The sequence below is a fragment of the Cucurbita maxima genome, unplaced genomic scaffold (genome assembly GCF_002738345.1).
Source record: "Cucurbita maxima cultivar Rimu unplaced genomic scaffold, Cmax_1.0 Cma_Scf00026, whole genome shotgun sequence".
Taxonomy (NCBI): domain Eukaryota; kingdom Viridiplantae; phylum Streptophyta; class Magnoliopsida; order Cucurbitales; family Cucurbitaceae; genus Cucurbita; species Cucurbita maxima.
In genome coordinates, this window is record NW_019272042.1 from 1,379,125 (window position 1) to 1,394,160 (window position 15,036).

General features: G+C 33.1%; 1 protein-coding gene and 1 long non-coding RNA gene across 2 annotated transcripts; one reads left to right on the forward strand and one right to left on the reverse strand.

Annotated features, from left to right (window-relative positions):
• Positions 1-1,615: 1,615 nt before the first annotated feature.
• LOC111499071 (basic 7S globulin-like) lies at positions 1,616-3,104 on the reverse strand. Its single transcript, XM_023150521.1, has one exon. The coding sequence runs from the start codon at positions 3,004-3,006 to the stop codon at positions 1,771-1,773; it is 1,236 nt and encodes a 411-aa protein (XP_023006289.1). The 5' UTR covers positions 3,007-3,104; the 3' UTR covers positions 1,616-1,770.
• A 1,046-nt stretch (positions 3,105-4,150) lies between these two features.
• On the forward strand, positions 4,151-5,760 carry LOC111499048. The gene is made up of 3 exons (XR_002720896.1): positions 4,151-4,262; positions 4,620-4,621; positions 5,330-5,760. It is a non-coding gene; the product is annotated as an uncharacterized LOC111499048 (long non-coding RNA).
• The last annotated feature ends 9,276 nt before the right edge of the window (positions 5,761-15,036 follow it).

Below are 15,036 nucleotides of genomic sequence, written 5' to 3' on the forward strand. Positions count from 1 at the left end.
CTAAATATAGGAAGAAATAAAAGGGAAATATTTTAATATTGAAATTCATGAATTTCATATTAAAAATTTGTAATGAAAAATTTAATATTGAAATTAAGTGAGAGAAATTCATGCAAATTCAAAATTTTAATTACAAAAATTAAACCCTCATAATTAAATTAAAAAAATAACGATTTCGTGTAATTTACATTTTTATATCATTGTAAGTCTTTAATATTTATTAAATAAATATTTAACAGTTTTAAAATATATTTTAAAATAAAATATAAAATTAGATTTTTTTTAATTAATTTGGTACAAATAATTTATAATTTTGTAAAATAAATGTATCTCAATAAATTATGACGCGAGCAGTAGGGCTAGCACTGCATATCGATAAGCGGTGAGCCACTTATTTAATAATGATATATCAGTACGATTCCACGCCCATTCTTATCCTTTCATTTTCGAGAATTCCCGATTTTGCCCTTGAAAATTGCGATTGCCATGGTTGGAGGAAGGATATTGGGTTGTCATTTTCAACTTTTTATTTTTGTTCCCACAAAGGGAATCCCAAAATATTCTAATAAAGATGCTCTCTCATTCTTACGTTGGTGCTTGTTTTTTTCTAGAGAATATCAAAGCCCACCAAACCCCACGTCCCACCCTTCACTTAACCATGGTTAACATTATTTTCCCACTAAATTAAAAAAAAATCCCAAAATTTGTTTTTTATTTAAAAATACCCTTATCATACAAATATTTCAAAAAAAAATTGTTTTCAAAATATCTAAATAGTAGGGAGTAGTCTATAAATGGATGTTTATGAGAATATCCGAGTATAGGGCACATGCTCATAGACGCCATATTGAAAGGGTTAAAAGTCGCATTGCAAGCACCTACAATATTATGATCACATTGGTTTATCCCTTTCATTCAAAATAAAGCTAATCCCTTCTTTTTGGGTCTCTTATCGACTGCCTTCTTTGAGGAAGAGTTTCACTAAGAGACTCCTTAAATCTCCTTTGGGCTAAGCTCATATGCTGTATTAGGGCTGCAAAAGGCGAGCTCATGTGTTAGTGATCAAGTGAGAAAGGACCCGTTGGTTACGAGGGGCAAGAGACAACCAAAGAAGGTAGACTAGTGGTGGGGTCCCGTGGTTCCTATACCGAAGTATTTCCAATATAAACTCCAATTCCAACCCTTAACTTAACCATGGTTTATATTTTCTCATAAGGGTAAAATGCAAATTTTAGACTCATGTAGCAATCTTGAAATGACTTTTTTAAATAGTGATTTTTAAAAATATATATATTATTTTATAAAAGAGTATGACTGAGACCAGGTGAATTTGAAGAGACAGTACTTGTTAGAATATTTATTGCCCAAATAAATATTTAATCATTTAATTTTTTTAGAATGTAAAATTAAATATCAAATTAATTTCTAAACCCACTTTAATTATGTTCTAATTACATTTTAATTACTTTCTTGGTTTTATATTTTAGAAAAAATTCAAATTTATTTAAAAATAAATAAACATAAATTAAAAAAATAAAATAAAATCTCAATTTTATATATATATATATATATATATATATTAAGCTAATTATCACAAGTCATAAAAAAAAAAAAATTATGCCGGAACTAGAAAAATAGCATATAAAACTCATAGTACACAGTAAGATCCTAATTTCCACAAAAAAAAAATAATAATAATAATAATAAAAATTAAAAAAAATTAAAAAAACTCAAAATTTTACCACTGATTTCAGTTTTATCCTGCTCAAATCATCCGGCTCTGATCGGTAAATTTTCCGGCGAAAATTCCGAGCAAGATTTCTTCCTCTGCAACAAAGAGGAGCTAAATCCGAGCATGGAAGTCCCCATGTCGAAATCCAGGACGATATCCTCCATTTGATACCCTCCCAAAACGACGGCGTTTCTTGGCTTCAATCCACCGTCGACGAACCCTAAACACAGAGTTTCATCGTTCACCTTCACCATTGAATTTCTTCCATTAATTTTCCATCCCACCATTTCGCTCTGCAAAATCAGTTCAATCTCCGGCACTTTCGGCCCTGTCGCTGTCATCTCCATGTTTTCCGATTCAAAACACGCCTCAAATGGCGCCACCGGCGCCACTTCTTTCATGTTCATCGCCGCCGCTGCTGCTCTGAAAGCCGCCGTCAGAGAGTTGAAGATGGAACTCCCTAGTGTGGTGTATGGAACAACCGTGCTTAATCTCGTCCCTCCGCCACCTCCGCCATCCAAATCGAGAAGCGACTTGTTCAGATCGAGGCGGTTACCGTCGACTTTGATGGCTTTAACGTTGATGAAATACTCCGGCGACTGCGAGGCGTCGGTTTTCTTGGTTAAAATCGGCGTGTAAGTCAAAGAACTCGAAATCTCAGATCCATAAACAGAGTCTAGGTTTCCAGTATCCGGAAAAACAACGCCGTTCGTCGACGAAAGACAAACGGAAAATCGCCGGTGAAAACCGAGCTCTGTAGCGATCTGAGCCGGAAGCGAGATTTGATTCCGGCCAAGCCCCAAAACTCCTTTAGCCGACTTCGCCAAACCTTGTAAAAGAAACCTCGGAGCACAAGAATGAAGCGCAACAATCACCGCCGCCGTTGACCGGTCCAAAGACCTCACGGCGACCGTATCCTCAACCAGCACCGCCTTCCCCTCCAAATCCCCAAACGGATTCCCAGCAATTACATCACACGCGCTGCCAGAAGACCCAGATCTACCCCCACCAACCGCCGCTATGCACTGAATAGACCGACTGAGAATCGGCCGGCTGGAGGAAGAGCCACCACAAGCCATCCAGAGAAACCGGCCGCCAAGATCAACGGCGAGATGGACAGGCTTAATCTGAGAGCCATGATAGAGCGTGGCCAAATACTGATTAGTAACGGAATCTTTGTTGACGGGAATGACCAGAGAGAAGGCTCCGCCATGGAAGAGGGCTGAGAAACAGAGAAGAAGAAGAAGAAGAAAGCGAGATTTGGGAACGGCCATGGAAATTTGGAACAGTCGGCGGAGATTCGCCGCGGATTGGAAATTTGTTAGAGAGAGAGAGAGTGGAGACTTTGGCAGAGGGAAAAATGCCAGGTGGAGCAGTTTGTTTAAGAGAATATATTTATAAAATTTATCGTATAATTTTATTTTTAAAAAATAAAATAAAATTCATGTTATAAAAGAAAAATGATGGGACGCTGAGGTGGAAATAAAATTGCTATCCTTTACATTATCTTCTTTGCCCAAATTTATTAGTCGTCGGTTTTCAACAAATCCACTTGCGAAACGAAGAATCCACCCATTCTTGTTATTTATAGTCTATTTTTAACTGTTGGATTTAAAATATGTCTATTTAACCGTGGAGATCTAAAAGTATCTACCTTAAGGAGAGCCGAGAGAGAGATCAAAATCATCTGGAGGAGTCCCTGTCTGACCTCGATGTTTGAAAAAAAAAATTGACCATTTTGTAGGGACGAGGATTGAAAAAAGTAGCGAGGATGGAGACGGAGAAAACATCCATGAATTATGGGCTTGAGCTGTTACACATGATATTACAGTCATACACCGGCCAAATTATGAGATCCCATGTCCCACATCTATTGGAGGGGGAACAAAGTATCTTTTAAAAGAGTGGAGAAACTAGACTGTTAACCTGACAACAATATGGATCAAAGTGGACAATATATGTTACCGGCACCATCCAAATATTATTAGTCTAAGTAAGAAAAGAAAACGAAAAACGACAAACAAGAAACTTCTATATTTGTCATTTGCTCGGTAAATTTATTAAAAATGATATTTTTTCGACCAAATTTAATGTTTTTTATTTTATATTTATTTTTCGAAAACTACAAAAATAAATACTAAAGAAAAAATGGATGCAATGTTCTGTGAAACTTATATATATATATATATATATATATATATATAGATAATGATGTAAAAAAATGATTTTATTAGATAATCATATTCTAAGACTGAAATTATTTAATATTTTAAATCTTAAAGAAATAAAATTGGGAATCAAAGAAAATAATTATTATTTTTTCTAAATTTAAAAAATATGTAGTTATTTAATAAATAAAAAAACATTTATATTCAATGTTATCAAATTTTACCGCGCAATCGTTGGCTCAGGCTCGCGGTTCGTATAAAAGAATTCGTTCCCAAACGCAGCAGAATCAATGGAGGTTCAGTCTTGGATAGTCGGATTTCTCAATCGATCCATTTCCGCCAGAAGCTCGAAAAATTTCCTGGTGAGTATTCGATCCTCGTAACTTATATAATTTGTCTATTAGATTGCGATTCACCAAATGAAAAATCGAGTTCTTCATCGAAGTTACCGATAGTTTCTACACTGGTTAAATAATTCGTTGTTTTCAATTGAAACTTCAAGTCTCTCTAGTTATGTTCAAATCCAATGAGTAGAAAAATTATCATACGTTATTCGTTGATATGAGGAGAATCTGAACTTCTTTTTCTGTGAATGCCTGCAAATTCATTTGTGTTTCTTTTAAGTGGAATTTGTTTCTGTGGATAAGCGGAGGGGAAGATTTGGGGATGTGATATTGACATGAGATTTCGTTTCCGAATAGTTAGTTTTAATTCTGTAGTGGTTTAACTATTTGGCGTTTTGTTTGAGGCATTCCGTTCAATTTAGTTTATTGATCCTCATTTTTCATTGAATCTTGAACAATCTTCATCGTCTTGTACATATTTTAGGCTTATGATGTCATATATATAATTTGGATCTGTGATCATCTCATTTGTTTTTCTGGATCCTATGTTCATTTCAAGTCTCAACCTAAAACAATGTTTGAACTATGTAAATTGGGATGCGATTTAAAACTTGTTGAGAAAAGATAGAAATCTCAATTCGGCGTGCCTTTTTTGACGGAGGAATGAAAAGAAAGAACATATAGATCTTGGTTTTCGTTTCTACTACGGAAACAGATCGCGATGAGGAGTGTTCGATTAACTGTTCTAGATCGCGATGATGAGTGTTCAATTAACTGTTCTATGTAACATCATTTGTCTAGAGAGAGGCCTTAAAAGAGGACAGAGTTCCTTGGCAAATTGAAGAGGTAATCCTAATTAGAATGAGTTTGTAACGACTTTTGAAGGTACTGATACGGATTTTGGGCAACATTACTTAAGTTTCTCTCATAGCACTTTAAAATGTTTTTAGCACAGTACTTTTCATCATTTCAAAAGTCATCGGAACCAATCTTTTGGCTGCTTAATTGTGCCTTATTATTCTAGTCAGTGGTTCAGACCTCTGCTTAAACAGCATCTGAAGCTGTTGTCCTTTGTGGTATTTTAGTCTGTTCTTAGCCTCTATTGGAGCCACCCATCACAAGGATCAACTGAAGAAGATGAATATCAGTCACATTTTAACCATTCCTTGTTCCTTTCCACCGCTGATCCAAATGATTTTATATATAAAACAGTTGGTGGTATGTAAAGTTCCAAGTGCTATTTGGTGCAACAAACCATTTGCTACGGACATGTCCTGTAACTTCATAGTTTTACCCAATCTTTGTTGGAAGTTGCTATTAGGGACCTCAAACGTTTTCCCTATGGGCCTATATACAACGCCTTAAAGAATGATTCAATCTCCATTTTTCACAACCAAAGAGTAGGATTAATTCGTTCCCAGCTGCATCTTCAGAAAATAGAACTGTTTCCACATGCCATTGTTTATGTAGGATATTCATTATCTATCTTATAATACCCAGAACGATTTCTGGTATCATCCCCGTTTAAACTTAATGTACTGAACTTATGATTGTCATGATTCATAAGTTATCAGTGCTTATCATTGTAAGAATTTATAGTATCAGTTCTGTTTAGGCTTCATGTACTGAACTTGTGATTTTCATGATTCATAACGTAAGTTATCAGTGTTTATAATTGTTTTTCTATCAAATGGAACTCCTACTGCTTACATCCAATGTTATTTCCTGTTGTGTGTTAACTTGAGTTAGTCTGGGACACTAGAAGGTGAATCTTTGGCGTGAATACTGCAAAGACCTTCCTCTTTCTTCTTAATCTCCCTGTATTTTGTTTTCCTCTTTCTTCTTAACTTGAAACTGGGCCTCTTTGTTCTTCGTTTTCAACTTTCCTTCAACTGAATCTGTGTGATTTCATCATGTAGCTAGCAGAGAGGACTAGATGAAACTGTCAAATGTTTTGAGTTCTCAGCAGCTGCAGATAACTAAAATTAACAACACAATCAGGTACATCTCTCGAGACATATAGAGCTTTGTGATTTTCTTGTTCCAGTCAGAAGTAAACATATAATCACATGAATATAGGAGTTTATATAGAATATAACTTTCTTACACTGATCTCGATTATTATTAGTAAATGCATATAGAAGAGGAAAAAACTATTTTTATAACATATGGTACTTTTTATAATTTAGCAGACAACAATTGATAACACGGGCTGTTACTAGGCCCATAATGAAAGTAGGTCCACAATCGTATGGTCTATTCCTCAGCCCCATAGCAATCCACTGGAGAGCCCAAATCCACTTTTGCCGGCCCATTAGCAGACATAGGGGGAGAGTCTTTACTTGTAGACAGAACACACATATATTCCCTTTACAATTGGAATATTTTCCTTTTGCAAGGAAGTCCTTGCAAAATAATTCACTTCGGCTTTTAAGTCAGTGTCATATTTCCAATAATTATTGGATAAGATGCTAACTATTAAAAGTATATTTTCAACAGCAGCCAAAAATTAAAACCATTGTTAAAATAGGCCATACTATATCTAGTTTCAATAAATTAATTACCCTGTTTGTGAGTCAATTTTTATCCTTTTTTTTTTCTTTATTAAGGAGTAGATAATGAAATTACTATCAAAAATTGGCTTTTCATTTTGATTAGGAGACTTAGATATGAGCATTATTTATTTTGGTTTTTGTTTTAGGAATAAATACTAGAAACATGATTTGAAATTTTGAAGTGAAAAATAATGGTGGAAAAAAAGAGATGAGCCCACAAGGAAAGGAATGTCTCTATCAAATGAAGTGTGAAACTACCAAAAAAAAAAAAAAAAAATGGCGCGTTAATGATGAGTGTAATAATGAGGCGTGGTTGGTTGTATTTGCTATTTTGTTCCCTGGGCCCCATCTCTTTCTCTATTGGGCCTTTCCTCCTCGGCCCACTTTCATTCTACTCAGTACCGACATGCAAGTTTAAATTCTATAAGGGTAAATTACCACTTTGGTTGTGAAGTGTTTTGAACTTTAAAAAGTTTTAAGGTATAACTTAACCTATTTAGAAATTTTTCCTTTGACCTCTATCATCGACCCTATTTATTGTGAACCTCGAGTAAAAGGAGGTATATGAATGAATAAGGATCGAATGAATAAGGATCGCATTTGAATTAGAGCAATCCTGAAGATAGGATGATTAAGCAAAACTAAGTTGAAATTTACTATTTATACCACCAAGATACATCTTCCTTTTCAATCACTTTCATAGGAACTCTAATGTTAAGTGTGTTTCGTTTGGAGTAATTCTATGTGAAGTGCCTTTTGAAAATTTTCTTAAGAAGCATATGAGTGAAGACAAATTATGATGAAAGAAGTCGTATTGACTTGTAGAGATATGCTTTTAACTCTTAAAAGTAAAGAGTAAGTAAGATGATCATGTTCTAAGAGATGTAACGGAATGTTGGGACTATCAAATATGGAATAATATGGATTCTAAATTTTAGGCATGAGGCGTGTTACTGAAAAAGCCTTCAAACTTTTAAAAAATATTTAATATTAAATAAAAAATGTGAAAATTTAGAAAGAAAACGTTGCAACATATAGGATTCCATTAGTCAAAGGTAAAGATAAAAGATTAGTTTGACATTTTTGTTTTATTTTTTGTCTTAAAAAAGCCTATATTTATTTAGGTAAGTTTAGTAAAAAGAGAAGGAAAAATGGTAACTTAAGAGTTGAAAAAGCGTTTAAAACAATAATTCGAATGGAGGCCTGATTTTCAATTTCCCCTTCCCGAAAAATAAAATAAAAACAAAAAGATTCCCGCGGCTTCAGAGGGAAGGAGAGGGAAAGAGAAGAGGTGGGACCCACGAGGGACAGGCTAACTGACAACTTTCGCCGTTAGTAAAGCTTCCGTCATCGTTTCTCCACTTCCTTCCCTTCTTGGTTCTTCTTCATCTTCCTCTGTCCTTGTGTTTTCTTTTTCCCTTTTTGCCCCTTTTGGACTTCGCTTCCCTTCTTTCCGCTCCACCGTCTATACCTCTCGCTTCGGCTCGGCTCGGCTCACTTCCGCCTCATCAGCCGATCTTCCCTATTTTTTCTTTTATTTTTTTTTTATAACAGTACGAATTTAAAACTCAAATATTTTAGTTCAAAATATATATACAATATTATAATTTAGTTTCTTTATTTGTAATTTTATTCTTTTAGTTTTTACTTGATTTGGATTGAATATACTTTCAATTTACATTTGAACAGGAAGAAAATGATAGGAAGATCTCTCATTTGAATGAACGATGGATTTTAGAAATCTTATCTACCCAATAAATGTCAGTTGTAACTTTGAATTCATAACGTTTAAAACTAAAATAATAATAATAATACTACGAAAGAGCTAAAAGTTTACTTAAAATTTATAGGTAGAAATATACTTTTTTTTTTTTCTTTCATTACATTGTTTTGACTCCCTCTTAATTCTGTTTAGAATTTTTACATTCCATGATTTTTTTAATTTTTGTATGGGAATAAAGAAATATGAAAGGGTTGTTGAGAAAAACAAAAGTTAGAAATTTGAGGAAGAAAGAAAAAAATGAGGAGAAATGGCAGAGAATGAAAGGACAAAAGATTTAAATTGATTGTTGGGGGAAGAGAGCAGCAGCTAATAAATCCAATAACTCTTACACATCACAACGTTTCCTTCTGTACTTTCCCCCTTTTCTTTCATTTTTTTATTTATTATTTTATAAATATTTCTTTAAAAGTGAGAAAAATCTCAGTGCCTGTTACCAACAACCAATCCCCTGTGCATTTGTCGAAATGACACAAATATCCATCCCAGACCACCCATGACAAGATACTCCCAAGGGTATTATTGTAATTTCGATAAACCCATTTGCAAAACAGACCCATAATGTACTGTTCAGTTACGCGTTTGTCAAAATGACATGAATACCCCTCCTAGGCTACTCTGACAGGCACTCCTTTTGAAGATCCTCCCAAGGGTATTATGGTAATTTTGATAACCCCATTTGCAAGACTAGACCCATGTTGAAAATTTAGATAAAAATCACTGTATTGTTCGGTTGTGCATTTTCCAAAATGACACAAATACCCCTCCAGATGAAGTTCCTTCTCCAAGGATATTAAGGTCATCCCATTTGCAATAGTATGATGCAGATACCCCTAGACTGTCAAGACTACTTCTGAAGATCCCCCAAGGGTATTATGGTAGTTCTGCTCAACCCATTTGCAAAAATAGACCCACAATGAAAATTAAGATAAAATTCCATTTACGGTCCAGTTGTGCATTGGTCAAAATAACACAGATACCCCTCCCAGCTTACCCATGACAGACTACTTTGAAGATCCATCCAAGGGTATTATGGTAATTGGACAAAACAATTTAAAAAAAAAAGAGATGTTTTTAGACTTATATTTCATTGAATTCAACTTCTTTTGATTTGAGTTTTATATCCCAACAACATTAATTGTTAGATAGCCTTTCAAGTTGACATTTTTATAATGGTTAGAAGTGTATGAAAAAGTTGTCTTTCAATTTCTTATTCTCAGATGTTTGACCCTAAAAGTTAGATTTTTGTAACATAGAGCTTAAAAAGCTGAGATTTTGTTTGGTGTTTGACACTTTGTTTATTCCAATGTCCTAACTTTTATCCACCAGCCAACATTTGGATGTTTTTTTTTTTTTTGGTCAAATTATTAAATTCAGATGTCTTTTTTATAATCATTCTATTTATAATTTTGAAACATTTATAGATCTCTAACCTTTTTTATAACCATTTTCAAATTTTACCAACTTATTATACATAAAATTAAAATTTTGGGTTTTCAAATATTTTTTTGGATTTATTAGACATAACTTAATGTTTTTTTTTTTTTTTTTTTTGTAACATCTAAAACCACCACCAATTACCCAAGCTTAAAAAGTTAGGTTCCAATTATGAGTAGGTCCGTACATAGCAAAAAAAAAATGTGGGATTTTAATATGCATCTCAGCTGCCTTTCATTGATATGATATCTATTATTATTTTTATCCTATGCAATATTGTAGTTAGGTCCCCATCTTTATGACATGTAATGCTTTATTAATAGTTTGATAGCTATATGTGTTTAAGAAAGCTGAACTTGATTCCCTTAAATCTTGATTCTGTTTGTCATGATTCTGGTAATGAATTGAATTTTTGATGAATCACTCATATTGAAAACCCATTTGATTTTTTTTTTTTTTTTCGTGGTAGTTATCTTTTCGGTATAGGGATTTATGACATATTTTAGAATCTATGGACATGTTTAGTTCAAACCGAACATTCATCAACCTATTATTTATTAGCAAATTTGATTAGAGTGATATCTAAGACATCTCTAGTAAAAACGACCTAAAATAAGTAGAGATTTTTTTTTGGTAATCAAACGAGACTTTTCGTAGGATTAGGCTGGTGACCTTTCTGATGTTATGGTTATTTGGGTGGCTGTCACTAGTCGAGAATGGATTCATATATGGATTTAGGAGACTCTTTCTTGATCAGAGTTGCTACTCGGCAATTGGTACAAGAAAGAACAACGGAATACGATGAAACCCTAATCAAAATGAGAAGAAAATCCCAAACCCAAACTCAAAGGCTTGGAGGTATATGTGGTTCTTGGGAAACAAAGCAAAAAGGGAACAAAAAAATGGGAATTAAGGCAAGATGGCCTAGAGAGAGAGAGAATTAAGGGAGGGTTCTTAGGGAGTCCTTCAACATGGCCTCCATGTGATTATAATTCCTTGATTTTTGAGCTTTCAATCTTCAAATCCTTTACTTTGACTTCCTTCCCTCATTCAATTTTATTCCCTTTTTCATTTAATATATAACCAATGGGGGATTTTTGAGAGTCTAAAACCCTAATTCTTATTTAATTTTTTAAAATTTTAAAAGGGTATAATGGGTGTTATTCTTATTGCACCAAAAAGTGGACAAATGTCCATACTTTGCAGACAAATTGGTCTGAATTTTTAGGGTTTCCATGAGCCGACATGTCGGAAATGGGAGAGAGAGAAAGCATCTTCATACCTCATGTTTTCATATCTTATTATATAAATTATGTATTTCCTCCATATCTCTTATCATCTCTTATTTCAAAATTGACTGAGAGACAACAGAGATTCTCTTCATACCCTCTGTCTCTTATTTCAATGGAGAAAAAGAGAGTCGTCCGACCTAAAAACCTATCTCGTTAAACAAATAATTTAGGTTTTCGAACTTCCAATTTTCGTGAAAGGTAATGACTTATATTTTCAGCATTTTACGTTCCACGATTTAGTTATTAAACTATGACATGTGACTCGTTAGTCCACCGCTAGTAGATATTATTTTCTTTGACTCGTTATGTTGTCAACCTCATGATTTTAAAACGCATTTATTAGGGAGAGTTTTCCACACCCTTATAAGGAATGTTTCGTTCCCCTCTCTACTTGATGTGGGATCTCACGTATGGTGTGCATCATAACTATGTATTATGATTTAAAATTATAGGATTTCATGCATGTTGTATGTCACAAGCATGAGAGACTTCTCTAGTATATTTTGTACGAATGCATACATCATAGTATAATATTAGATTAAACTTTCGATTTTGTGTCTAATAGATTTTTTTATGTATTCGATACATTTTTTTAAACCTATTAGACACAAAATTGAAAGTTTATAGTAATATTATATACAAAATTTAATTATAATATTTAATATATTCATTAATATTAATAGTTATTATTGAATAATTCTGATAGTTTATAAACTTATTTGGCATTTTAAAAATTTTAGAATTCTACTAGAGACAAATTTGAACCATGTCTTAAAATAATTGAATGAATGGGTGTTATAGTCTCTCATGTTTCCAAATCCTTTATCTGATGATCCTGACATTCCCTTGTAGCATGATCATGTTATCTACTTTTCGTTTCTTAAGAGTGAATGAATGAGTGTTATGGTCTCTCATGTTTCCAAATCTTTTATTTGATGATCCTGACATTCCCTTGTTGCATGATCACGTTATCTACTTTTCGTTTCTTAAGAGTGAATGAATGGGTGTTATGGTCTCTCATGTTTCAAATCCTTTATCTGATTATCCTGACATTCCCTTGTGACATGATCACGTTATCTACTTCTTGTTTCTTAAGAGTGAAGACTATCCAGAAAATTTTCTATGAAATCACCAAACATAGAATTGCTCCAATAAAACATGTTCAACCATAAAGTTCCTATAATTGAGGCACCGAAAAGGAAGGTACACATTGTTAGTATAGGTAGTGATTTTCAATTCTTTTAAGTCTTAGTCATCCTATCGTTAGGATCGTTCTCATTCTTCACCAACTTCCGTCTTAGTTTGTCTCCAAACCACATCTTAGTAGGAGTAGTATCATTTTGATTCCATCTCGAGTCATCAACTTTATATAAAAGAACAAATCATTGACCTTTGAAATGATAAATATATGTTAACCAACAACACCGAGCCATAAGAAAAGACAAAAACTTAAGCACCCAAATCAATAAAAAGGCAAAAGAAAGAGTTAAAAGTGTTGTTGATAGGTTTTGAAGAGAGAAATAGAAAACATTTTGTCAAAATAGAACAAAGCTTTAACTTTCTGAAATGATAGTGATTTAGAATTAGGGGAAGAAGAAAAGAAAAGAAAAGCATTCCATATTGCTAAAAGTTTGCAGTCCAATCATCTCAACATAGATATACTCAAAAACTTGACCATAAAAGGTTTGCACATTCATAAAGCCAAATGTTTGACCAATCTGCACACTCTGGGGATTCCTTCACTTTTCTTTTAACCCTTTTTTTCACTCACTTTGGAATCGGACATTTTCAAAAACAATCCTACTAACAACTCTAGGCTTCATCAAATTTGACCAAACTTCATGTTTTAAATACTCGAATTCGTACCACTAAGGTGGGGTTCGGGATAGGGATTAGGGTTGAAAAGAGAGCAACCAAACATTTGAAGTTTTGATCTGTTTAGCTATGTAGTGCTCGTGTCAACATGATTAAAACTACTTAATACCCATGTCTCGTCTCATATTTTAAAACTTATCTATTTCATTGAGCCTCTTTTCGAGACCGTGCCCAGATCGTAATTCATTTTATAAGGTATAGTATAATGCTAATCTAAACCTATTTTAGTGGGTAAGGCAATTGTTATTATCTTAGATGATTCGATCAGGTTTTTAAAGTATAGTGTGTTTCTTTTACAGACATTATTATCTTTTATCGAGTTTAATGTATGAGAGCAATGGTGTTGAAGGATCACGTGTTTTTATTGGTATGTGAAGGATCGAATTGAAATTAAACAAAAATATAAGGACTATTTTGAAAATATAAATACTATACTTGAAAAAGAAAGTAATTTGGAAAATTAAAGGCGTGTGGCGCGTGGGGAAAATTTTCAACTCCACGGCAACCAATGGATGGGCACTTTTTGTAATTATTCAGTTTTTTGGGGGGGTCTTGTTTCCATCTTCCATGGTACGGACTTGCCAATTTATGTTTTACTTTTACCCAACTCGTAATTATTAACTTCGAATTTCTAAGCCTTTTATTAACAAAATCGTAATTATTAATCACATTTAACGGCGTTTAGCGGTCCGTGAACTTTGAGCCGAAATGTGGGGCCCGAATTTTGATAATATTGTCAAAAGTGGGGTTTAATTTATAATAATACCTTTTGATTTCCCACTCGTTTATAATCTTATGGAAATGACCCCAACATTTTTATTATTTCTATTTTCACCCCTATTTCTTTTGTTTTTTTTTAAATAAAAAATAAAAAGGAAGCTTGGCCATTTAAAGTTTGTTGCGTGGGAGTTTAGCAAACTTATTTCAATAATTCAAAGCTTATAAGCAATTATTTTTTTATTTTTTTATTTTTTGTTTAGCTTTCTTAATATTTCAATTAGTGTAATAATTTTGGACATGGGAAGAAAATTAGGGTAAGTATACCCGTGTTAGGTTGGAGAAATCTGAAATTTTGTGTTGGTTGTGTTGGTGACCCGAGCAACTCAAATAGAGTTCACGACCCACTTAACCATCTATTTTTTTTTTTGTTGGGTTGGGCGTTTGGATTATCTTTTTTATAAAAAATATTATTTATCTATAATATATGTTATATTAATAACTAAAATCCCGTAAAATTCAAATACCAAACATTTACCAATCACAATATTAAATGTAGGATAGTGTAGGGTTAGGTTAGGTTATAATTCTATTTTTGAGTTGGTCGGGTAAACCTAATAAAAAAAGTTCAATTCACGAATCAATTCGAATTTTCGATTTTTTAAAAATTCAACCCACTCCAAACCGAAAAAAATCTAATTTAATCAAAGTTGATCGAGTTATCCAGACATATAAACACTACTATAAAATGCAACTAAACTCTGCTAATTAACTAAAAAAAATTAGTATATGAAAAAATAGAAATATTAATTAAAATAATCCATCAAATTTGTACCATTTTATAAAATATTTATTAGATTTGATTCCCTTTTTAATATTCATTGAATTTTTTAAAAAAAATCTAAAATGAATATTCTTTTTTATTAAAAAGGAAAAAAGAAAGAAAAAAATTAACAAGAATAAAGAAAAAGAGAATCGGCGGCGAGTATAGAGTATAGAGTAATAGTGAATAGGACACGTGGCGAATATCGATTGGATAGTCCAAAATGACACTCATTTCTCTTCACCCAATAAGGAGACACCGGGTCCCACTTTACCTTCACTCTTCTCATTGCTCCCTCAAAAAACTAAACCCT

What these genes read in the sequence shown, in the direction of transcription:
- LOC111499071 (XM_023150521.1), bottom strand. Translation starts at nt 3,006, where the DNA reads ATGGCCGTTCCCAAATCTCGCTTTCTTCTTCTTCTTCTTCTCTGTTTC.